Source organism: Macaca mulatta, chromosome 18 (genome assembly GCF_049350105.2).
Source record: "Macaca mulatta isolate MMU2019108-1 chromosome 18, T2T-MMU8v2.0, whole genome shotgun sequence".
Lineage (NCBI taxonomy): Eukaryota > Metazoa > Chordata > Mammalia > Primates > Cercopithecidae > Macaca > Macaca mulatta.
Genome location: NC_133423.1, coordinates 83,684,867 through 83,708,926, shown reverse-complemented (window position 1 = coordinate 83,708,926; position 24,060 = coordinate 83,684,867). Strand labels below are relative to the sequence as shown.

General features: G+C 40.5%; 1 protein-coding gene and 1 long non-coding RNA gene across 23 annotated transcripts in view; one reads left to right on the top strand and one right to left on the bottom strand.

The window, feature by feature from the left end:
* The window catches only part of CEP192 (centrosomal protein 192), a 142,937-nt gene that overhangs the window by 90,673 nt on the left and 28,204 nt on the right, over nt 1-24,060 (bottom strand). For all 22 annotated transcript variants that reach the window (XM_077975353.1, XM_028837885.2, XM_028837887.2 and 19 more), the window contains 4 exons: nt 19,209-19,333; nt 7,795-8,134; nt 7,198-7,341; nt 862-926 (listed from right to left, as the gene is read on the bottom strand). In XM_077975353.1, the coding sequence (XP_077831479.1) occupies nt 862-926; nt 7,198-7,341; nt 7,795-8,134; nt 19,209-19,333 (674 nt within the window). The remainder of the gene's footprint in view (nt 1-861; nt 927-7,197; nt 7,342-7,794; nt 8,135-19,208; nt 19,334-24,060) is intronic.
* LOC144336552 (uncharacterized) lies at nt 11,135-22,048 on the top strand. Its single transcript, XR_013408438.1, has 3 exons — nt 11,135-11,880; nt 19,182-19,378; nt 19,742-22,048. It is a non-coding gene; the product is annotated as an uncharacterized LOC144336552 (long non-coding RNA).

Below are 24,060 nucleotides of genomic sequence, written 5' to 3'. Positions count from 1 at the left end.
ACACTTGAGTTATAATACACACGATCTTGAGTTGCTCATGACAGCACTTTCCTGTAATCCCAGCTACCTGGGAGGCCAAGACGGGAGACTTGTGTGAGCCCAGGAGTTCAAGACCAGCCTGAGCAACATGACGAGACCCCATCTGAAAAATAATAAGAATGTTATCTTCATCTATTGCTTCATCAAACACTGTCATAAATTTTGAATCTTCAAAATAAGATTGAAGTAAGATTGTCATAAATAAGAATCTTCATAAAAAACAAACAGGATGTAGGACTGCCTCACTTTAAAACGTATTTTTAAAACTATAGAAATACAGCCCGGCACAGTGGCTCACACCTGTAATCCTAGCACTTTGGGAGGCCAAGATGGAAGGATTGCTTGAACCCAGGAGTTCGAGACCCGTCTAGGCAACGTAGCAAGACTCCATCACTACGAAAAATAAAAAATAAAAAAACAGCTAGGTGCGGTAGTACATGCCTGCAATCCCAGCTACACAGGAGGCTGATGCAGGAGGATCACTTGAGTCCAAAAGCTTGAGGCTGCAGTGAACTGTGATCACCACTGCACTCCAGCCTGGGTGACACAGCAAGCCTTTGTCTCAAAAAATAAACATAAACTATGGAAATATCCATTAATGCCATTAAAGCAATTTTAAGTGAATTAAAGATATATTTCAGCATGTCAATGATCTTCAATTAATAATTTAGAGTATGAGGGAAAAAGCAGAAGTTGTCTAGCCATAAGAAAAATATGCAATTCTATACTAACTGTATATTCAGAAAGAAATGAACATTTTGCCTACACTTACATTAATACAGGAAAAATTTTAAATTTTGGATAAAACAAATAATTACAAACCTGTATAAATTGATGTTCTTTATTAAATTCTTCTTCATCTTGTGCAATCAAATCAAATGCTTCAGCTTAAAAAGAATACGTTTATATAAATAAATTACACTAATACCTAAACAAACACTAGCATACAGACACAAGTTAGGAAAATGAAATACTAAGGAAATAAAGTTGTAATAAGTATGTAAAAGCTTGCACTCATGACTGATGCATCTGTATTAAATGCTGAAGTCTACGGTTGTCAAACTTTTGCTAAAGAACACCTTGCTGCAGTTGATTGTGTCACTAACTTACCCTAATTTACTCACGGGCTTTACAATGAAAGCTTTTTCTTTCTAAAATTAATTTTTGCTTTGGAGAGTTAGGCACTCTTGCATTGAGGCACTCGTCCACGAATGCTGGTGGAATTTCATCGGGAGTCATCAGACTGATAAGCCCTCTATAAGCTTGTCATGAAGATGGCTGCAAGGGTGCCCCAGGACCCGCTTGCCACCCATCCCAGGAAACCCCGGTCTGGACAAAGACTAGGAGTCCCCTAATGTCTGCCCTCAAGGTTCCTGCCGAGTACCTCAGTTCCCCCTGGGAAAGGAACACCAGCCTACGCACACTCAACCCCAGGCCGAAGACCACCACTGAAATGCCTCAGAGGGATGGGGCAAATGGGCAAAGAGGGCCAGGGCCAGAAACACAACTGGGAGTGGTGGATTCGTAGCAAACTAGGAGGCCCAAGACTCTGCTTGAGGCATCAGAATTGCCAAGAACTTGAAATGTGTTGGTGAAATGTCTGCCAGCCAGATGCTAGACTGCCTGGCTGCAGCACTCTGGGCCTCTGCCTGGCAATGCAGGGTTGGAGCAGAAAGGAGAAAAGTGAATGGTGACCCAGAGGGCACAGTCCACTCATGGCCCAAACATGATGGAGGCTCCCCACTATCATGTGTCCATGAGGGACCAATCAGATCCACACTGCTCCTTTGGGAACCTAGACTGTATCCCACATTCACAACCTAAGACAAAAGAAAAGCAGACAGGATATTTCCGTTCAGGAAAAGCACCAAAGACTGCTGAGGCTTCCTACCTGTCAGAACAGTGCTAGTTCTTCACGTTGTTAAGTGACCATTTCTTATCACACACACAAAAAAAACTTTTTTTTTTTTTTTTGAGACAAGGTCTGGCTCTGTTTCACAGGCTGGGGTGCAGTGGCACAATCTTGGCTCACTGCAACCTCTACCTCCTGGGCTCAAGCGATCCTCCCGCCTCAGCTTCCCCAATAGCTGGGCCTATAAGCATGTGCCACCACCCTCAGCTAATTTTTGTATTTTTTGGTAGAGATGGGGTTTTGCCATGTTTCCCTGCCTGGTCTCAAACTCCTGGGCTCAAGCAATTCACCCACCTTGGCTTCTCAAAGGTCTAGGATTACAGGCATAAGCCAAAATGCCCAGCCTAAAAAAAACACATTCTTAACCTACAGCATAGAACCTAGGAATGAGCATCAGGAGAACCATGAGGCCCTCAAAATACATGCAAAATCATACATTCCATAAAATATATTTCTATGAAGATTCACTGTGGAATCTATGACTCCAGCTAAGTTAAAAACCACTGCCCTAAAAGATGAAAGGACCAACCAACCAAATCTGACAGCCAAGAGAAGGGAATTAGGAAACTCGGCCCCGAAGAGGGTAATATGGTTTGGCTGTGTCTCCACCCAAATCTCAATCTGAATTGATCTCCCAGAATTCTCACATGTTGTGGGAGGGACCCAGGCAGAGGTAACTGAAACACGGGGGCTGGTCTTTCCCATGCTACTCTCATGATAGTGAATAAGTCTCACGAGATCTGATGGGTTTATCAGGGGTTTCCACTTTTGCTTCTTCCTCATTTTTTCTCTTGCCACCGACACATAAGAAGTGCCTTTTGCCTCCCACCATGATTCTGAGCCATGTGGAACTACAAGTCCAAGTCAACCTCTTTTTGTTCCCAGGTTCGGGTTTGTCTTTATCAGCAGCATAAAAACGAACTAATACGGAAGGTAACCCAAAAGAAACTTAATGTACTTTGAGGAGTTAAATATCACCTGGTTTTTAAATAATTAACCGAGCAGCTCAAAATAGTATTTATTATAATCCCAAGTGCTTTTTCTCTGAACTGTAAGGGATTCTTCGAAGAAACATCTATATTAACACTATGTTGTCTACTTATCAGAAATCAATCACAGCCAGTAAGAAAAAAGAACTTTGTATTTTACGAGAATCTATGCCAATTCTTCGGCACACCTAAAACAACAAGCCTCTTGACTGAATGCTTCCGAGACCAAGCGTGGGAGCAGCCCATTTGTGTCCCCCACTGCTGAACTCTCAGGTCACAAGCAGCAGCAACGGAGCCCCTGGAATAGACAGAGCTGAGCTATCAGCGAGGAGGAAGGCAGGCACGGGGAAGAAGAGGCGGTAGGCTCTCTCTTTTTTTTTTTTTGAGACGGAGTTTTGCTCTGTCACCCAGGCTGGAGTGCAGTGGCGCGATCTCGGCTCACTGCAGCTCCGCCTCCCGGGTTCATGCCATTCTGCCTCAGCCCACCGCTGCCCCCCCACCGACCCCCGAGTAGCTGGGACTACAGGCGCCCGCCACCACGCCAGGCTAATGTTTTGTATTTTTTTTTTTTTTTAGTAGAGACGGGGTTTCACCGTGGGTTAGTCAGGATGGTCTCGATCTCCTGACCTCGTGATCCACCCACCTAAGCCTCCCAAAGTGCTGGGATTATAGGCATGAGCCACTGCACCCAGCCGAGGCAGGCTGTCTTAAGGAACTGTCCTGCATAAAGTTTGTAAGTAGGCAAATTTTCATTTAAAATGACTTGGACGTTATAAGATTACACCCTTTTTTCCAACCTTCCTCTTCTGAATATCTCCTTCTATTACATTTTTAAAGTTCCTTTCTCCTTTTCAGTACAAAGGCTCCCATTTCATTAATGCTACCTCCACCCCTATTTCCCTGGATCTAGTCCATCCCTCCCAGCACCCATCAGCTTTTTCTGTCCACCAACCTTTTTAATAGCTTTCCATCTCCCCGTCTCCCTTTCCTCCCCACCCACGCTAGTCATCCTTTCCAACCAGACTAGCACTCATTCCCTAAGCACCAGGTTGGTTTCATTCAATCTTTCCAATACCATTTTTCATTTTTTAATAGTAATACATCTAATAATTCAAATTTAAAAGGTATATGTTTGATACCACAATAAAGAGCTTTTCAAAGTTAACCAAAGACTTACAAGGGTATACACTGAAAACTATCTCCCCATCCCTGACCCTCGTTTCCCACGCCCTCAGATGCAACCAATAGCTAAAATATTTCTGAAATGTCTATCTGAATTTTTGATTTTTGAGTTCAAGTAGCTAGAGATTCCTGTAGTCAGTATCTTGCTTTATCTTTCCATTGTATGTCTTCACAAATGTCTGTATGTACATCCTCCCCTCTCCTACCTTTCTACACAAATGTTACAATACTTTATGTGCTTGGAGGTGGATTTTACATAATTTATTTTGGTGATCATTCCATTTCAGTAAGTAAAGAGCTCCTTTACCATTCTGTATGGCCACAGGGTGCTTCCTTGTATGGATGCACCTTAATTTATGCCCTATTTTGTCCATCTACATTGCTTCCAACCTTATCATTACAGACAATGCTGCAAGTAATGAGCTTGCACATACATCATGTACCATTTGTACAAGTGAATCTGAAGAATAAATTCCCAGAAGCAGAACTACTCGGTTACAGGATAGTACACGTGTAACTTTGCTAGATGCTGCAATGTCATTATACCCAGAGGCTGTGCCAAGAATGGACTAGCATACCTGTGTCTCTCACATCTTTGCTAAGGCAGTTTTATTACCAAACTTTTGGATCACTACCAAGGAAGTAACTGAAAAATACTATGACTGGGTGGATTTACACTGCATTTCTTTCCATGAGTAAAAATGAACATTTTTTGTTGTACATTTAACAACCATTTTTCTTTTTCTATAAATTGTTTCCAATTTTGAGGTAGTTGGTCTTTTTCTTATTGTTTATTAGAACTGTTTATATATTAGGAGAATGGGCTCTAAACCTATAATATGAATTACAAATCTTTTATTCTCAGTTTGATTGCTAATTTTTAAAAACTTTTTACGATAGGTGAAGTGTACAGCTCAAGGAATTTTCACAATCTGAACACATCTGCGTAGCCAACAGCACAGATTAAGAAGCATAACACTGTCAGTACCCAAACCACCTGCTTCCCATGCTACCTCCCCATCCACATGTAACCACTGCCCTGCGGCTGGCTCTGCAGGACTGCACTGCCGAGCTGTACACAAATAGAATTACAGAGTCTGCGTTCTCAGTCAGCTTCATGTCATTCCACGTTACTGAGATTCATCCAATGCTATTGCATGTAGCTTCACATCTCATTCCCACTGCAACCTAATATTCCAGGGTATGAATAAACATAATCCATTCTACGGCTGGGGGAGGGGAGGGTGGTTCCGCAGCGACTTGGAAACTTCCACTGCTAATGCGAATTTGAGAATTCGGGGCTGATACAAATAGTGCTGCTATAAACATTCTAGTATGTCTTTTGGTGAATATGTACACCCTATTCTGCTGTGTATGTACTCAGGTACAGAATTATTAGGTCATAAAGTATGAAGTTCATCAAGTTCACCTTTACAAGACACTGCCAAACAGGTTTCCAAAATGGCTGTACCAATTTACACTCCCACCATCAACACATGAGAATTCCATGATCTTTTAGGTGATAAATATCCACCATTCAGTCTGCATCATCATTTTTAGATCAAGATATCATTGAGTAAGTCCTAACTGCAACTCAGCTTCACACTTCTGACCCCTATTTCCACTAATGACTACTTCTGCCTCAAACCGCAATCACCCAAAATCTACACGTTCTTCTGACTCTCTGCCTCAGGTAACAGTATCGCCATTGCCCCAGGTAACTCAGACCACAGACCCTCCTCTCTTCCTGCCTCTCTACCATCCCCTGAGATCCAGCCATCAAATCCTAACCATTTTACTTCTGCGTCTTTCATTAGCTATTCTTTTCATTTTCACTGGGACACCTAGATTTCGACAACATCCTAAGAACTCTCCCAAATGACCCTGACTGCCAAAAGAAGACTCGCCCAGCAAGTTCCACAAGCAACGAGTCCTGATGCTTTCCAGACAAGCCTCAATCCTGGGCATGGTCTCAATCCACTCCTGGCCCACTGACCTCTCCAGCTTCACCTCCTAGCCTCTGGCCACCCTCCCTTTATCCTGCCATACAGGCTGGCCACACTGGACCATGCACCTTCTCAAACATGCCCACACTTCACCATCTCATTCCGTTCCAAACTGGGCTTTCTCTCTATTTGAAATTTCTCATGCCCCCAAAGGATTACCTGTGAAAACTCTACCTCAAAAGTGGCTTCCTATTCTTTTGCTACCTACTCACGCAACGTTTGTTTCTTCTCTGAATTCCATTGCTTTTGGTTTGAGTTTCTCACGATGCTGATGACTGTGTACTGCATTCCTGTCTCATCATTCTGGGCTGATAAGCAGTTAAGGACTGGCATACTACCTCATTCATTGCTGTAATTCCACATCAGGAGACTTTTTGAAAGAAGCTTAGTACAAGCAGTAAGTGGGAAAATTTCTTCCTCGGGCGCAAGCCTATGAACAATAAGGCCAGGCTTGACAGGCCCATGAGCAGCGCGGCTCCTTCCAGTTACAGCAGAGCTCAGCCCTGAGGGCTGCGGCACAACATCTTCACAGGCTGCGGCTCCAAATCCCGTGACCTGGCGTCGTGTAGACCTAAACCACTTTCTATATTCACTGTCAGGGATGATGCTGATCAACAACCTAACTGCTTCTGTTAATGCTTTTATCCCTTGAGATTTCATTATCTTTTTGGTTACTTTTCTTCCATCATTTCTACCACACCTTCTACCTTTCATGGACTGGTTTTTGTAACTGCTGATTTATCAGCACATTTCCTTTGCTCGGGTCAGAAATTTTAAAGGGACAGGCAAAACCTGAAGTCCCTTCCAGCCCTGCAATACTAAGGTGTCTACACAGCCGTATACAAATGCTATTCTCACTCATTGGCTTTGCTTAAGGAAATGGCTCGGCTCATTCTACAATGATTAAGACTGGCTAAAACCTAAGGTCCTATAAAAACAAGTGAAGCGCTTCCAGAATCCAGTGATAGTCCAGAAGGGATCTGATGTGACTGACCAACATATAGAGAGTAATCTTAGAAAGATCAGAAACAGTGAAAATGTTATAATAAACGTTTATCCATATACTTACAACCAGATCTGAAGTCTTCATTCATCTCATCACTTAGAGACATATTTAAATTTTGTTTGCTATTAAAAGATGTGTAATAGGCGAGGTCTGTGACCCACCTACCCTCTTCATTTTGATAGACCACACTCTGTGGGAGATCTGTTTCTGAAAAATAAAATTCCCAAAATATCAAATGACACATGTAACAACTAAAATGATAAAACATTCTCAATTTTTTTTTAATTTAGATGACTACCTTAGTTACCAACAGTACTGAAGTCTGCCAAAGCTAGTTAGAAAAAGGAAAAACCACTTCCCCAAAAGAAAAATATCTCTTTGACGGAAGGCAAGCCAGCCTTACTCACAAAAAATCTATAATGGAGAATGAAGAATAAACGCTAAGACTTAGCTAGAAAGGTACGTTCTCACTACATCTCTGAGAAAAGACACCACTTCTGAGCGATCTTCCCTGTACTAGTAGACTTAAAATTTTGTTTAAACTATAAGACACTAAAATATTTCAATAGGAAAGACTGGCACGTTTCACATGAAAATATATCCTATTAAGATGTACGAACATTTATTTCTTTCACTCTATTTTTTTAAAAGTCCACTTACTGTCTTTATTCTTTTCGATGGACTCGTGACATTCACATGTTCGCCTTTCACAAGTTGGTGACCAAAGGGCATCACTGAAATTAATTCCACTGTCACTAATAGGCTTCAAAGAGGCTACATCCACATCTTCTTGAATGGACACTGTAGGAGTCTCAGTGTCTAAACATCCATCCATGTGCAAAACTGTCTTATTTTGATGAGGACACTCCACCCCCTGTTTTACAAGGTCAGTCGGGTCAAAACCACCTCTATTGGCACTTGCATCATGAAAATTATCAGAGTTAAGTTTCAGGTCAGTAGCCCTGAGGGTCTTCACCAGAACATCTTTACTTGTACTTTCCTTTAAAAAAAAAAAAATCAGATTTCTTCACAGAACAACAGTAAGTCTTGCTTTTTATAACTTATTTTAAAATTTATGAGAAAAATTATACAGTTGATACAAAATGTTTATTATATGAAGGAACAGAACACACAGTATTCACTGTATTCTAGACTATATGTGAATATATGAACCATTGATAAGAAACTTACCAAAACCAGACTTTGTGATGTGGTCATCGGAAACACATCAAGAGATTTACATACCAAAAGTGGGCTCTATGTGTGCATTACATTACAGGATGATAGAAACGTTGTCAGCTCAACTTTTATCATTACCAATAAAAGTCTCTACAAACATGGTAAGCCTATATTAGTGTGACTAGCCTCATAAAATTAATATGGATAAACAGCCCTTGATATTAATATCTTTTAATAGAAGTGAAGCAATTTATACTACAAATGTCCCTGGCCAGTCCAATAAAATTTGTATCAGACAGAGCAAATTTATCCAGTGCCTTCAAACTATGCTCTCCAAAACATTTTTCCAAGCGGCACTTCTTATTCTTTCCGACAATAACAACTGCTGAAAAGGGGCTCAAGTGTCTTCAATACTGTTTGTGGACGTTTGGCTGCCACCACGGTATCACATGCCAGTGAAACTTATTAACAGCAGTCCTTTCTGCTATAATAAGACAAGCAATAAGAACAACCTGATAAGGCACAGTTTCTGAAAGTTACAACACTAAAAGGAGGTCATTCTAAATAAATGATGACTTTCGAATAAGAAAGACATAGGTTCAAATCTTAGTGCCACCATTTATTAACTGGGTGCTTTGCCAACTTATTATATAAAAATAAACATCAAGGCCAGGCGTGATGGCTCACACCTGTAATCCCAGCACTTTGGGAGGCCAAGGCAGGCAGATCACCTGAGATCAGGAGTTCAAGACCAGCCTGGCCAACATGGTGAAACCCCGTCTCTACTAAAAATACGAAAATTAGCTAGGTGTGGTGGCGGGCGCCTGTAATCCCAGCTACTCTGGAGGCTGAGGCAAGAGAATCACTTGAATACGGGAGGCGGAGGTTGCAGAGAGCCAAGATTCCGCCACTGCACTCCAGCCTGGGGGATAAGAGCAAGACTTCGTTTCAAAAAATAAATAAATAAAATAAATAAACAAACATCAAAACAAATTGCAGATGACTTAAAGACTTAGATATAAAAATACTAGGAAAAAATACAGATGGATTGTCTTTTATTCTTCAGTGAATAACATCTTCTAAGTATAACACTCTAATGTCCTGAATTGTGTCCCCTCAAAAAGATATATCCAAGCCGTAAGCCTGGTAACTATAAATTGTGATATTATTCTAAAACAAAGTCTTTACAGATGTAATTAACTTAAAGATCTTGAGACAAGACCATACTGAATTGGTCACAATGACCAATGTCTGCATCAGAGACAAGAGAAGAAAATTTCAGACAAAGACACAGAGGACAAGGCCGCATGAACACACAGAGAGATGTGAGTGGTGCTGCTGCTACAAGCCAAGGAACACCAGGAGCCAGCAGAAGCTGCGAGAACCAGGAAGGATTCTCCTCTGAGAGACTTAGGAGGGAGAACCACCTGCTAACACCTTGACTTCAGACTTTTGGCCTCCGTAACTGTGAGGAAATAAATTTCTGTTTTAGGCATGCCTGTGGTAATTTGCTCTGGCAACCTAGGAAGCTCATACACACATTAAAGCCTAAAACATATATAAAGATCAATATATTTCCATAACATAAAAACCTTATAAAATTAAGTTAAAATACAAATACCCCAATAGAAAAAAAAAAAAAATGACAAATGCCACTTAAAGCGAGATAACTGCTTTTCATACACAACACTTGCAAAGATTAAAAAGAAACATAATGTGGAAAACTGGCTGTCTCATCCGCAAAGCAACTTAATCTTGAATAAAGAAGGCAGTTACAACTTCTAGCTTCCAGTTCTGCGTGTAAAGGGCTTGGAAGTCGCCACTCCATCCTGACAACAAGTAAAAAGATGAACAAACTGACAAATCAACAACTCTTCGTAGATCCGTAAGAGAAGGTAACAGGATAAACTGCTGCCTCTAAAACGGGAGAGACAGGCAAACACAGAGAATCCTAACCTACTGGGGATATACTCCCAAGCAGAAACCTCCACAGCAAGCAGCAGAGAAGGAACAGCTAACTTTTAACCGAGGAACTGCCGCGGGCTCAGTGTGGAAAAGTCTGAGTTAAAAACTCCAGGGGATCCAGTCACAGGTGGGTCCCATGCTTTTGTGAGTTTTACCTCCAGCACGACCAAGTTCTCACAGCAAATAATGGAGAAAAATCCCCTTGGGCTTCCAGTGTGGAGAGGAGAAAGGGGTCATTTTGAAATTAACAGGGCACTTTGTTCTCAGATCCGCCCTCAGAAAACCTGACCCTGCTGGGGTTTCATCAGCGCCTAAGTAGACTGGGGAAAGGGAAACACCCAACTCCAGCTGCCTCCAGCCTCGCTGTCCGTCCTAACGGGAGGAAAAACCTGAGAAACACGTGTGGAGTGCACAGTCTAAAGGCACAGGCTCACTGAAAGACTGAGACCGAACCACAGAATTACGGAATACTTGCCCTCCCCAACATCTTACCACAACATAATGAAAGGCCTATTTACAGCAGTTCTTTTACTTGGTACATCACGTCCAGCTAACAAGAAAAAATTAAAAGGCACACTAAACGGCAAAAAAACACAGTTTGAAGAGACAAGGCAAGCATCAGAACCAACAGAACCAGATATGGCAGGGATGCTGGCATACTCAGGCCAGAAATCAAAAACAATTATGATGAATATGCTAAGAGCTCTAATGGATACAGCAGACACCAGGCAAGAACAGAGCGGCAATGTAAACAGAGAAATGGAACTTGGGAGAAAGAATCAGAAAGAAACGCCAGAGATCAAAAGCTGTAACACGTGAGGAATGTCTGGGCTCATTAGCAGACCGGACACAGCACAGGAAAGAGCCTCTGAGCTCCAGGATACGCCGATGGAAAGAGCCTCTGAGCTCCAGGATACGCCGATGGACCTTCTAAAACTGAATGCAAAGACAACAAAGAATGAAAAAACGATCTCGAAAAACTGCAGGACAACTACAGAATGTATAACATCTGCAAAACTGAGACATCAAAAAGAGAAGACAAACAGAAAGCAACAGAATATCTGCAACACTAATGAATGAGAATTTCTCCAAATTAGTTCAGACAACAAGCCAGAAATCCGGGAAGCTCACAGAACACCAAGTAAGAAAAAGGCAATAGGGCTGTACTTGGAAAAAATAAATAAAAGCCAAAACCAATACTTCACCTAAGCATATCACTTTCAAACTACAGAAAATCAAAGATAAAGAAAAAAATCCTGAAGAAAAACCAGAGAGGAAAACAATCGCCTCACGCACAGAGAAACAAAGAGTGACATTTGGCGTCTCCTCAGAAACCACTAAGCACGAAGGCAGTGAAGTGAACTACTTTAAAGAGCTGAAAGAAAGAAACCATCAATCTCTAATTCTGTACCCTGAGAAATTATCCTTCAAACACGAAAGGGAAATACTTTCTCAGACAAGCAAAAATGGAAGGTGTTTATTGCCAGTAGACCTGCCTTGCAAGAAATTTTTTTAAAAGTTATTTTGAGAGAAGAAAAATACACAGGTCAGAATCTTGAATCTACAAAGAAAGGAAGAGCATCAAAGACAGAATAAGTAAAGGTAAAACAAAAATTTTATTTTTCTAATTTTTAATTGGTCTAATAACACATTGTTCAGAAAAATAATGGCAACAACATATTCAATTATGTATGGTTACATGTATGTATAAGCATATATATGTGAGGGTGTCTGTCTATATATAGACACACATATATGCTTATATATACTTATATGTAAGTGAAATGAATGATAGCAATGACACAAGGAATGGGAGGGAGGAATTAGGAATATTTTGTTATTATCAATACTCAAACTACCTGTTAAGCAGTATAATGTTATCTGAAAGTGAATATGGATTAATTGTAAATATATATTGCAAACTCTAGAGCAACCACTAAAAACAGTGGGACGAAAAAGAATTATATCTGATATGCTAATGAAGAGAAAATGCAATCATAAAATGCTGAATTAAGACCACAAAGAGGCCAGGCACAGTGGCTGGCCCCTGTAATCCCAATACTTTAGGAGGCCAAGGTGGGAGAATCCCTTGAGGCCAGGAGCTCAAGACCAGACTGGGCAACATAGTAAGACCCTAGCTCTACAAAAAATTTAAAAGTTAGCCAGGTGTAGTGACATGTGCCTGTTGTCCCAACTACTCAGAAGGCTGAGGCAGGAGGATCGCTTGAGCCTGGCAGTTCGAGGCTGTAGTGAGCTATGATTCCGCCACTGCACTCCAGTCTGAGCAACATAGAGACCCTGTCTCAAAATAGAAATAATAATAATAATAAATTCTTAAAACCACAAAGAGAATACGACTGGAAGAAAAAAATAGGAAAAAAAAACAAAACAAGAACAACATGGTAGACATTAATCCAACTACATCAATTAATCACTTTCAAAGTCAATGGTCTAAATACACCAACTGGCTGGGCGCAGTGGGTCACCCCTGTAATCCTGGGATTTTGGGAGGTCAAGGTGGGTGGATAACTTGAGGTCAGGAGTTCGAGACCATCCTGGCCAACATGATGAAACCCCATCTCTACTAAAAATACAAAAAAAATAGCCGGGTGGGGCGGCACACACTTGTAATCCCAGCTACTCAGGAGGCTGAGGCAGGAGAATTGCTTGAACTCAGGAGGTGGAGGTTGCAGAGAGCTGAGATCGCACCACTGTACTAGAGCCTGGGCAACAGAGTGAGACTCAGTCTCAAAAAAATAAACAAATAAAAATAAACAGGCCGGGCACGGTGGCTCACGCCTGTAATCCCAGCACTTTGCAAGGCCAAGGCGGGTGGATCACGAGGTCAGGAGATCGAGACCATCCTGGCCAACATGGTGAAATCCCCATCTCTACTAAAGATACAAAAATTAGCTGGGCGTGGTGGTGCGTGCCTGTAATTCTAGCTACTCGGGAGGCTGAGGCAAGAGAAACACTTGAACCAGGGAGTTGGAGGTTGCAGTGAGCCGAGATCACGCCACTGCACTCCAGCCTGGCGACAAAGCAAGACTCCGCCTCAAAAAAATAAATAAATAAACAAACAAACATACCAACTGGAAGAGATTCTCAGAGGAGAATCAAAACACAAGACCTAAGTATATATGTCTACAAGAAACCAATATGTAGATTAAAAGTAAATGGATGGAGAAAGATATGGCATTAAAACACTAATCAAAAGAAAGCAGGAATAGCTATATTGCTTTCAGACACAGCAGACTTCAAAGTAGGAAAAGTTATCAGAGATGAGGCAGGGTACTACATAATGATATAGAGGAATCAATTCTCTAGGAAGACATAACCATCCTTAACGTGTATACACCTACAAGAGAGTATCAACATACAGGTAGTAAAAACCAACAGAACTACAAAGAGAAATAGATAAACCAACTATCATAACTGACGACCTCAACACTCCTCTATCAGAAACAGATCCAGCGAGAAGAAAATCAATAAGCACACAGTTGAACACACTAACAATCAACTAGATATAATGGACATCTATGGAATACTTCACGCAAAAACAGCAGAATACACATTCTTCTTATCAGAAAAAAACCCACACAATAGAAACATAATTTGAGTAGGCCCCTATCTGTTAAAGAAATAAAGGCAATAATGAATACCCTCCCAAAATAGAATACACCATGCCCAGATAGGTTCAACAGTGAATTCCACCAAACATTTAAGGAAAACATTACACTAATTCTCTACAACCTTTTTCAGAAAATAGCAGAGGGAATACTTATTAACAGATTCTATGAAGTCAGCATCATCCTAATACCCAAACTAAAGACATTACAAAAAAATAAAACGAGTGACCAATTTCTCCCATAAACACAGATTCAAAACTCCTCAACAAAACATTAGGAAATCAAATAATATAAAAAAGAATTATACATCATAACCAAGGAGATCCCAGGTATGCAAGCCTAGTTCAACAATCAAAAATCAGCCAGGCGCGGGGGCTCACGCCTGTAATCCCAGCACTTTGGGAGGCCGAGACGGGCGGATCACGAGGTCAGGAGATCGACACCATCCTGGCTAACACGGTGAAACCCCGTCTCTACTAAAACACACACAAAAAATTAGCCGGGTGAGGTGGCGGGCACCTGTAGTCCCAGCTACTCGGGAGGCTAAGGCAGGAAAGTGACGTGAACCCGGGAGGCGGAACTTGCAGTGAGCCGAGATCGCGCCACTGCACTCCAGCCTGGGCGACAGAGCGAGACTCTGTCTCAAAAAAAAAAAAAAAAAAAATCAAAAATCAATTAATGTAATCTATCACATCAACAGACTACAAAAAAAAAAAAAAAAAAACGTGATCATATCAATAGATGCAAAAAAAAAAAAAACTGACAAAAATCCAACACCCATTCATGATAAAAATTCCCAGTAAACTAGAGAAAAACATTCTCAACTTGATAAAAATAAAATAAAAGTTAAAAAAACCTTAAAAAACACCTTAGCTAACATCATACTTAATAGTAAGAAGCCAGAAGCCTTTCCACTAAGACCAGGAATAAGGCAAGGACGTCTCCTCCCCCCACTGTTTTTCAACGTCATACTGTGAGTCCTAGCTAATGCAATTAAGACACGAAAAGGAAATAAAATGTATACAGATTGGGAGGAAATAAAAACTGTCTTTTGTTTGTGAATGACATGATCACCTATGCAGAAAATCCAAAAGAACTGACAAAAAAATTCCTGGAACTAATAAAAGATGACAGCATACATATTTATTACATAAATGTTAACTGCTTTCCTATACACTAGCAACGAACTAGTAGAATTTGAAATTTAAAACAATACTATCTACATTAACACCCCCATATATGAAATAAGTTAGGTATAAATCTAACAAAATATATAACATCTACATGCGAGAAAACTACAAAACTCTGAGAAAGAAATAAAAGAAAATCAAATAAATAGAGAGATATTCAATGTTCATGGATAGGAAGACTCAACACTGTCAAAACGTCAGTTCTTCCCAACTTCACCTATACATTCAATTTAATACCAATCAAAATCCCAGCCAAGTTCTTAATTTAGATACTGACAAACTGATTTTAAAGATTACACAGGCTGGGCATGGTGGCTCATGCCTGCAGTCCCAGCACTTTGGGAGGCAGAGGCAGGTGGATCATTTGAAATTAGACGTTTCAGACCAGTCTGGCCAACATGGTGAAACCTCATCTCTATTAAAAATACAAACATTAGCTGGGCACAATGGCGTACACTTGTAATCCCAGCTACCTTGGAGGCTGAGGAGAGAGAATCGCTTGAATTCGGGAGGTAGGGGTTGCAGTGAGCCAAAATCATGCCACTGCACTCCAGCCTGGGTGACAGAGAGGGACTCTGTCTCAAACAAAAAAATAATATTAAAAAAAAAAATAAAGTTTACACAAAGAGACAAAAGACCCAGAACAACCAACTCAATCTTGAAAAATAAGAATAAAGAGAGAAGGCACTGTCCAATTTCATTACTTAATAAAGCAGTAGTCACCAAGACAGTGATTACTGGTGAAAGAACAGACAAACAGATCAGCAGAACAGAGATTCGGAAAACTGACCCACATACATATAGCCAAACTAATCTTTGACAAAGGAACAATGGCATCACGATGAAGCAAAGATAGTTTTTTCACAAATGGTGCTGGAACAATTGGGTATTTACATGCAAAAAAATGAATCTCAACAAAGACATTACACCTTTCACAAAAATTAACTGAAAATGGATCACAGACCTAAATGTAAAATGCAAAGCTATAAAACTCCTAGAAGATAACACTGGAGAAAAATCTAGAAGGTACAAGATCAGCACACAAAAAATCAGATGTTTCTAAACACCAGCAATAAACAATCCAAACTGTAAATTAAGAAAGCAATTCCATTCACAACAGCATCTAAAAGACTAAAGTACTTGGGAATAAATCTAATCAAGGAAGTGAAAGACATACTGAAAACTACAAAACACTGTTGAAAGAAAGAAGACCAAAAGACCTAAAAGAATGGACAGACATCCTGTGTCTTCATGAATATGAAGACTTAACATTGCAAAGGTATCAATTCTACCCAAAGTGACCTGCAGATTCAACAAAATCCCTCTCAAAATTTCAACAGCCTTTTCTAAAGAAATGGAAAAGCTGATCCTCAAATTCATATAGAATTGCCAAGGGCCTCAGACAAAAAAATCTTGAAAGAGAAGAATTAAGTTGAAGGACTAACACTTCCCAACGTCCTACAAAGACAAGTGATTAAAGCAGTCTGGCGCTGTCAAAAAGACAGACAAATAGACCAATGGGCTAGAACAGAGAAGCCAGAAATAAACCCTCACATACATGATAAATTGATTTCTGATAAAAGTGCCAAAACCATTCAATGAAGAAAGAACAGCCTTTTTAATAAATAGTGCTGAGAAAATTTAATATCCACATGCAAAAGAATGATGTTAGTTAGACCCTTACCTAACATCACATATAAAAATAAACTCAAAACAAATCAAAAGGCAGGGCACAGTGGCTCACGCTTGTAATCCTAGCACTTTGGGAGGCCGAGACGGGTGGATCATGAGGTCAGGAGATGGAGACCATCCTGGCTAACATGGTGAAACCTCGTCTCTACTAAAAATACAAAAAAATTAGCCAGGTGTAGTGGCGGGCGCCTGTAGTCTCAGTTACTCGGGAGGCTGAGGCAGGAGAACAGCATGAACCCAGGAGGTGGAGCTTGCAGTGAACCCAGATCGCGCCATTGCACTCCAGCCTGAGCGACAGAGAGAGACTCTGTCTCCAAAAAAAAATAAAAAATAAAAAATAAAAAAATTCAACCATCGTTTTCTCTTTTTCCCTTTTTTCTTTTTCTCTCACAAAGTCACAGATCAACAATCTAAATGTAAGAGCTAACTCTATAAAACTCTTGGAAGAAAACAGGAAAATCTTCATGACACTGAATTTGACAACAATTTCACAGACATAAAAACAAAAGCACAGCTAGTAATATAAAAATAGATCACATTACATCATAATTTAAAATTTTTGCACATTAAAGGACAATATCAAGAAAGTAAAAGACAATCTACAGAATGAGAGAAAAATTTACAATTCAGACATTTGGTAAGGAATTAATATCCAGATGACATAAAGAACTCTACAATTCAACAACAACAAAAAAACTCAATTAAAAAGTGGGCAAAGGCCTTAAACGAACATTTCCCCAAGGAAGACATACATGAAAAGATGTTCAGTATCACTAGTCTTCAGGACAATGCAAATCAAAACCACAACTAGATACTACTTCACACTCATTAGGATAACTGTAATTTAAAAAGGGAAAAAAGTAAAGAGTGTTAAATAGGATGTGGAAAAATTGGAATCCTAGTGTTTTGCTGGTGGATGTAAACTGGTGCAGCTGCTATGAAAAACACTATGGCAACTCCTCAAAACATTAAACACAGAATTACCATACGACCCAGCAATTTCACTCCTACATATATACCCAAACAAACTGAAAGCTAGGACTCGAACAGGTATTTGTACGCTGATGTTCACAGCAGCATTACACTCAAAAGCCAAAAGACAGAAACACCCAAGTGTCCACTGAAGGATGAGGGAATAAATAAAATGTGGTATATATAATAGAATATTATTCAGCCATAAGAAAGAATGAAATGTTGATATATGCTATGACATGAACAGACCTTGAAAACCTCATGCTTAATAAAATAAGACAGACACAGAAGGCCAAATATTGTATGATTCCACTTATATGAGCATACCCAGAGTAGGCAAATTCATAGACACAGAAAGTAGAATGGTAGTTGCCATGAGTTGGAAGGCAGGAGGGAATTGAGGTTTGTTGTTTAATGGGCAAAGTTTTAGTTTTACAAGATGAAGAGTCCTGAAGATTGGCTGTACAATGTAAATGTACTTAACATTATTGAACTGTACACTTAAAAATGATTAAGATAGTGGCCAGGCGTGGTGGCTCACTCCTGTAATCCCAGCACTTTGGGAAGCCAAGGCAGGCAGATCACTTGAGGCCAGGAGTTTGAGACCAGCCTGACCAACATGGTGAAACTCCATCTCTACTAAAAATACAAAAATTAACCAGGTGGTGATGTGCACTTGTAATCCCAGCTACTCGGGAGGCTGAGAGAGAATTGCTTGAACCTGGTAGGCAGAGGTTGCAGTGAGCTAAGATCGCACCATTGCACTCCAGCCTGGGCGACAGAGTGACACTCTGTCTCAAAAAAAAAAAAAAAAAAAAAAAGATTAAGATAGCAAATTTTATGTTATATGTATTTTACAAGTTAAAATTTAAATTAAAAATATATTTAACATACAAAACAGAGATGCACAGAATAAAGCAAAAAACCAAGCATTATTTTAATCAATACTGGACAAATGGGTCTAAGTCAGAAAAAATTAACCCACATGCAAAATTCAAATCACAGTTTATAAAACTGTAATAACATTACTAAAAAAAGGGGCATAATGAATAGGCATGAGTCCGAAATAACTACCAAGCTTCAGGCACAGGAGAAACGGGGTACTATTAAGAAACAGAAAAAACTGAAACAATGAAAAACAAGTATGTTTGAGCAAGGTAAAAGATCCGTTTGCTTTTTCATTTAATGACTGGACACTGGGCTAAAGAACTTTCCAAATGACTAATCTAAATGCAAGTCATTAAATACTTAAATGCAAGAAAATGTATAATTGTATGAAAGATACTTACAAACATATTGAAACATTATCAGTAGTGACTTTTTTACTTTTTCTGTATTTTTCAGAAGTCAACAGTAACTGTTACTTTAAAAAAATATATATCATATAAACACAAAAGATACCTTGTTCCTTTTTTCATAGGAAATGTAAGAAAAATGCATAACTTACGCTGCTGAGATCTGGAACGATACCCTTCACATTTTCTATTTCTTTCTCAATTCCCCAAGTACCAGAGGAAAATGGTAACAGATCACCTGTGTGCCTTCTACTACCTCCAGCACCAACAGAATTACCTGAAAAAATAAAGAAAAACGTTAACGGAGCCACATCAAATCTGAGTAATCGAACATAATAACTGTTTCTTGCTAGTCAAATTATTTTATGTAAACCTAATACTTAGCACTCCTATGACAAATTTAGCCATTTTCATAGAAAATAAGCAACAGTAAGAGGCAATAATAAACATGATAAACTGCTACCATACAGAAAGAATTCATATTTAATTATTGATGTCTGGATAGAATATAATTATTTGTAATATTCAATCCAAGAAATATATACTACAGTATTTCTACTAACACTAATTTACTTAGCTATTATTAAAAGCTCTTTTGAAAAGTTTTAGACTGTCTAAAGACCTGAGGGACTAGAAGAGTTAATATATGCTAAATCATACCAGAGAAATTTTTTTTTTTTTCCAGATGGCTGAATAGGAGCAGCTCCAGGCTACAGCTCCCAGCGTGAGCAACGCAGAAGACGGGTGATTTCTGCATCTCCAACTGAGGTACCAGGTTCATCTCACTGGGGCGTGTCAGACAGTGGGTGCAGGACAGTGGGTACAGCCCACCAAGTGTGAGCTGAAGCAGGGCGAGGCATCGCCTCACCCGGGAAGCTTAAGGGGTCAGGGAATTCCCTTTCCGAGACAAAGGAAGCTGTGACAGACGGCACCTAGAAAATCAGGTCATTCCCACCCTAATACTGCGCTTTTCCAAGGGTCTTAGCAAATGGCACACCAGGAGATTATATCCCACGCCTGGCTCAGAGGGTCCCACGCCCACCGAGCCTTGTTCATTGCTAGCACAGCAGTCTGAGATCGAACTGCAAGGCGGCACTGAGGCTCAGGGAGGGGCGGCCTGCCATTGCTGAGGCTTGAGTAGGTAAACAAAGTGGCCGGGAAGCTCAAACTGCGTGGAGCCCACTGCAGCTCAAGGAGACCTGCCTGTCTCTGTAGAATCTACCTCTGGGAAGAGGACACAGCCGAACAAAAGGTAGCAGAAACCTCTGTAGACTTAAATGTTCCTGTCTGACAGCTTTGAAGAGAGTAGTGGTTCTCCCAGCACAGACTTTGAGAACTGAGAACAGACAGACTGCCTCCTCAAGTGGGTCCCTGACCCCTAAGCAGCCTAACTGGGAGGCACCCCCTGAGTAGGGGCAGACTGACACCTCAGAGGGACGGGTCTCCCTCTGAGACGAAGCTTCCAGAGAAGCTTCCAGCAACTTTTGCTGTTCAGCAATATTCACGGTTCTGCAGCCTCCGCTGCGGATACCTGGCAAACAGGGTCTGGAGTGGACCTCCAGCAAACTCCAACAGACCTTCAGCTGAGGGTCCTGACTGTCAGAAGGAAAACTAACAAACAGAAAGGACATCCACACCAAAACCCCATCAGTACATCACCATCATCAAAGACCAGAGGTAGATAAAACCACAAAGATGGGGAAAAAACAGAGCAGAAAGGCTGTAAATTCTAAAAATCAGAGCGCCTTTCTCCCCTCCAAAGGAACGCAGCTCCTTGCCAGCAATGGAACAATGCTAGATGGAGAATGACTTTGACGAGTTGAGACAAGAAGGCTTCAGACGATCAAAATTCTCCAAGCTAAAGGAGGAAGTTCAAACCCATCGCAAAGAAGCTAAAAACCTTGAAAAAAGATTAGACGAATGGCTAACTAGAATAACAAGTGTAGAGAAGTCCTTAAATGACCTGACGGAGCTGAAAACCATGGCAAAAGAACTACGTGACGCACGCACAAGCTTCAGTAGCCGATTCGATCAAGTGGAAGAAAGAGTATTGGTGAGTGAAGATCAAATGAATGAAATGAGCAAGAAGAGAAGTTTAGAGAAAAAAGAGTAAAAAGAAACGAACAAAGTCTCCAAGAAATATGGGACTATGTGAAAAGACCAAATCTACGTCTGATTGGTGTACCTGAAAGTGATGGGAAGAATGGAACCAAGTTGGAAAGCACTCTTCAGGATATTATCCAGGAGAACTTCCCCAACCTAGCAAGGCAGGCCAACATTCAAATGCAGGAAATACAGAGAACGCCAAAAAGATACTCCTCGAGAAGAGCAACTCCAAGACACATAATTGTCAGATTCACCAAGGTTGGAATGAGGGAAAAAAATGTTAAGGGCAGCCAGAGAGAAAGGTTGGGCTACCCACAAAGGGAGGCCCATCAGACTAACAGTGGATCTCCCAGTAGAAACTCTACAAGCCAGAAGAGAATGGGGGCCAATATTCAACATTCTTAAAGAAAAGAATTTTCAACCCAGAATTTCATATCCAGCCACTAAGCTTCATAAGTGAATGAGAAATAAAATCCTTTTCAGACAAACAAATGCTGACATTTTGTCACCGCCAGGCCTGCCTTACAAGAGCTCCTGAAGGAAGCACTAAACATAGAAAGGAACAACCAGGCCGGGCGCGGTGGCTCAAGCCTGTAATCCCAGCACTTTGGGAGGCCGAGACGGGTGGATCACGAGGTCAGGAGATCGAGACCATCCTGGATAACACGGTAAAACCCCGTCTCTACTAAGAAATACAAAAAATTAGCCGGGCGAGGTGGCGGGCGCCTGTAGTCCCAGCTACTCGGGATGCTGAGGCCGGAGAATGGCGTGAACCCGGGAGGCGGAGCTTGCAGTGAGCTGAGATCCGGCCACTGCACTCCAGCCTGGGCTACAGAGCGAGACTCCGTCTCAAAAAAAAAAAAAAAAAAAAAAAAGAAAGGAACAACCAGTACCAGTCAACGCAAAAACATGCCAAAGTGTAAAGACCATCGATGCTAGGAAGAAACTGCATCAACTAATGAGCAAAATAACCAGCTAACATCAAAATGACAGGATCAAATACACACATAACAATATTAACCTTAAATGTAAATGGGCTAAATGCTCCAATTAAAAGACACAGACTGGAAAATTGGAGAGAGTCAAGACCCATCAGTTTGCTGTATTCCGGAGACCCATCTCACATGCAGAGACACAAACAGGCTCAAAATAAAGGGATGGAGGAAGATCTACCAAGCAAATGGAAAACAAAAAAAGCAGGAGTTGCAATCCTAGTCTCTGATAAAATAGACTTTAAACCAACAAAGATCAAAAGAGACAAAGAAGGCCATTACATAATGGTAAAGGGATCAATTCAACAAGAAGAGCTAACTATCCTAAATATATATGCACCCAATATAGGAGCACCCAGATTCATAAAGCAAGTCCTTAGAGACCTACAAAGAGACTTAGACTCCCACACAGTAATAATGGGAGACTTTAACACCCCATTGTCAATATTAGACAGATCAACGAGACAGAAGGTTAACAAGGATATCCAGGACCTGAACTCAGCTCTGCAACAAGCAGACCCAATAGACATCTACAGAACTCTCCACCCCAAATCAACAGAATATACATTCTTCTCAGCACCACATCACACTTATTCCAAAATCGACCACATAGTTGGAAGTAAAGCACTCCTCAGCAAATGTAAACGAACAGAAATTATAACAAACTGTCTCTCAGACCACAATGCAATCAAACTAGAACTCGGGAATAAGAAACTCACTCAAAACCACTCAACTACATGGAAACTGAACAACCTGCTCCTGAATGACTACTGGGTACATGACGAAATGAAGGCAGAAATAAAGATGTTCTTTGAAACCAATGAGAACAAGGACACAACATACCAGAATCTCTGGGAACACATTTAAAGCAGTGTGTAGAGGGAAATTTATAGCACTAAGTGCCCACAAGAGAAAGCAGGAAAGATCTAAAAATGACACCCTAATATCACAATTAAAAGAACTAGAAAAGCAAGAGAAAACACATTCAAAAGCTAGCAGAAGGCAAGAAATAACTAAGTTCAGAGCAGAACTGAAGGAGATAGAGACGCAAAAAACCCTTCAAAAAAAATCAATGAATCCAGGAGCTGGTTTTTTGAAAAGATCAACAAAATTGATACACCGCTGGCAAGACTAATAAGGAAGAAAAGAGAGAATAATCAAATAGATGCAATAAAAAATGATAAAGGGGATATCACCATCGAACCCACAGAGATACAAACTACCATCAGAGAACACTATAAACACCTCTACACAAATAAACTAGAAAATCTAGAAGAAATGGATAAATTCCTGGACACATACACTCTCCCAAGACTAAACCAGGAAGAAGTTGAATCCCTGAATAGACCAATAACAGGCTCTAAAATTGAGGCAATAATGAATAGCCTACCAACCAAAAACAGTCCAGGACCAGAAGGATTCACAGTCGAATTCTACCAGAGGTATAAGGAAGAACTGGTACCATTCCTTCTGAAACTATTCCAATCCATAGAAAAACAGGGAATTCTCCCTAACTCATTTTATGAGGCCAACATCATCCTGATACCAAAGCCTGGCAGAGAGACAGCAAAAAAAGAGAATTTTAGATCAATATCCCTGATGAACATCAATGCAAAAATCCTCAATAAAATACTGGCAAACTGAATCCAGCGGCACATCAAAAAGCTTATCCACCATGATCAAGTGGACTTCATCCCTGGGATGCAAGGCCGGTTCAACATACGCAAATCAAGAAATGTAATCCAGCATATAAACAGAACCAAAGACAAAAACCACATGATTATCTCAATAGATACAGAAAAGGCCTTCGACAAAAAATTCAACAGCCCTTCATGCTAAAAACTCTCAATAAATTCGGTATTGATGGGACGTATCTCAAAACAGTAAGAGCTATTTATGACAAACC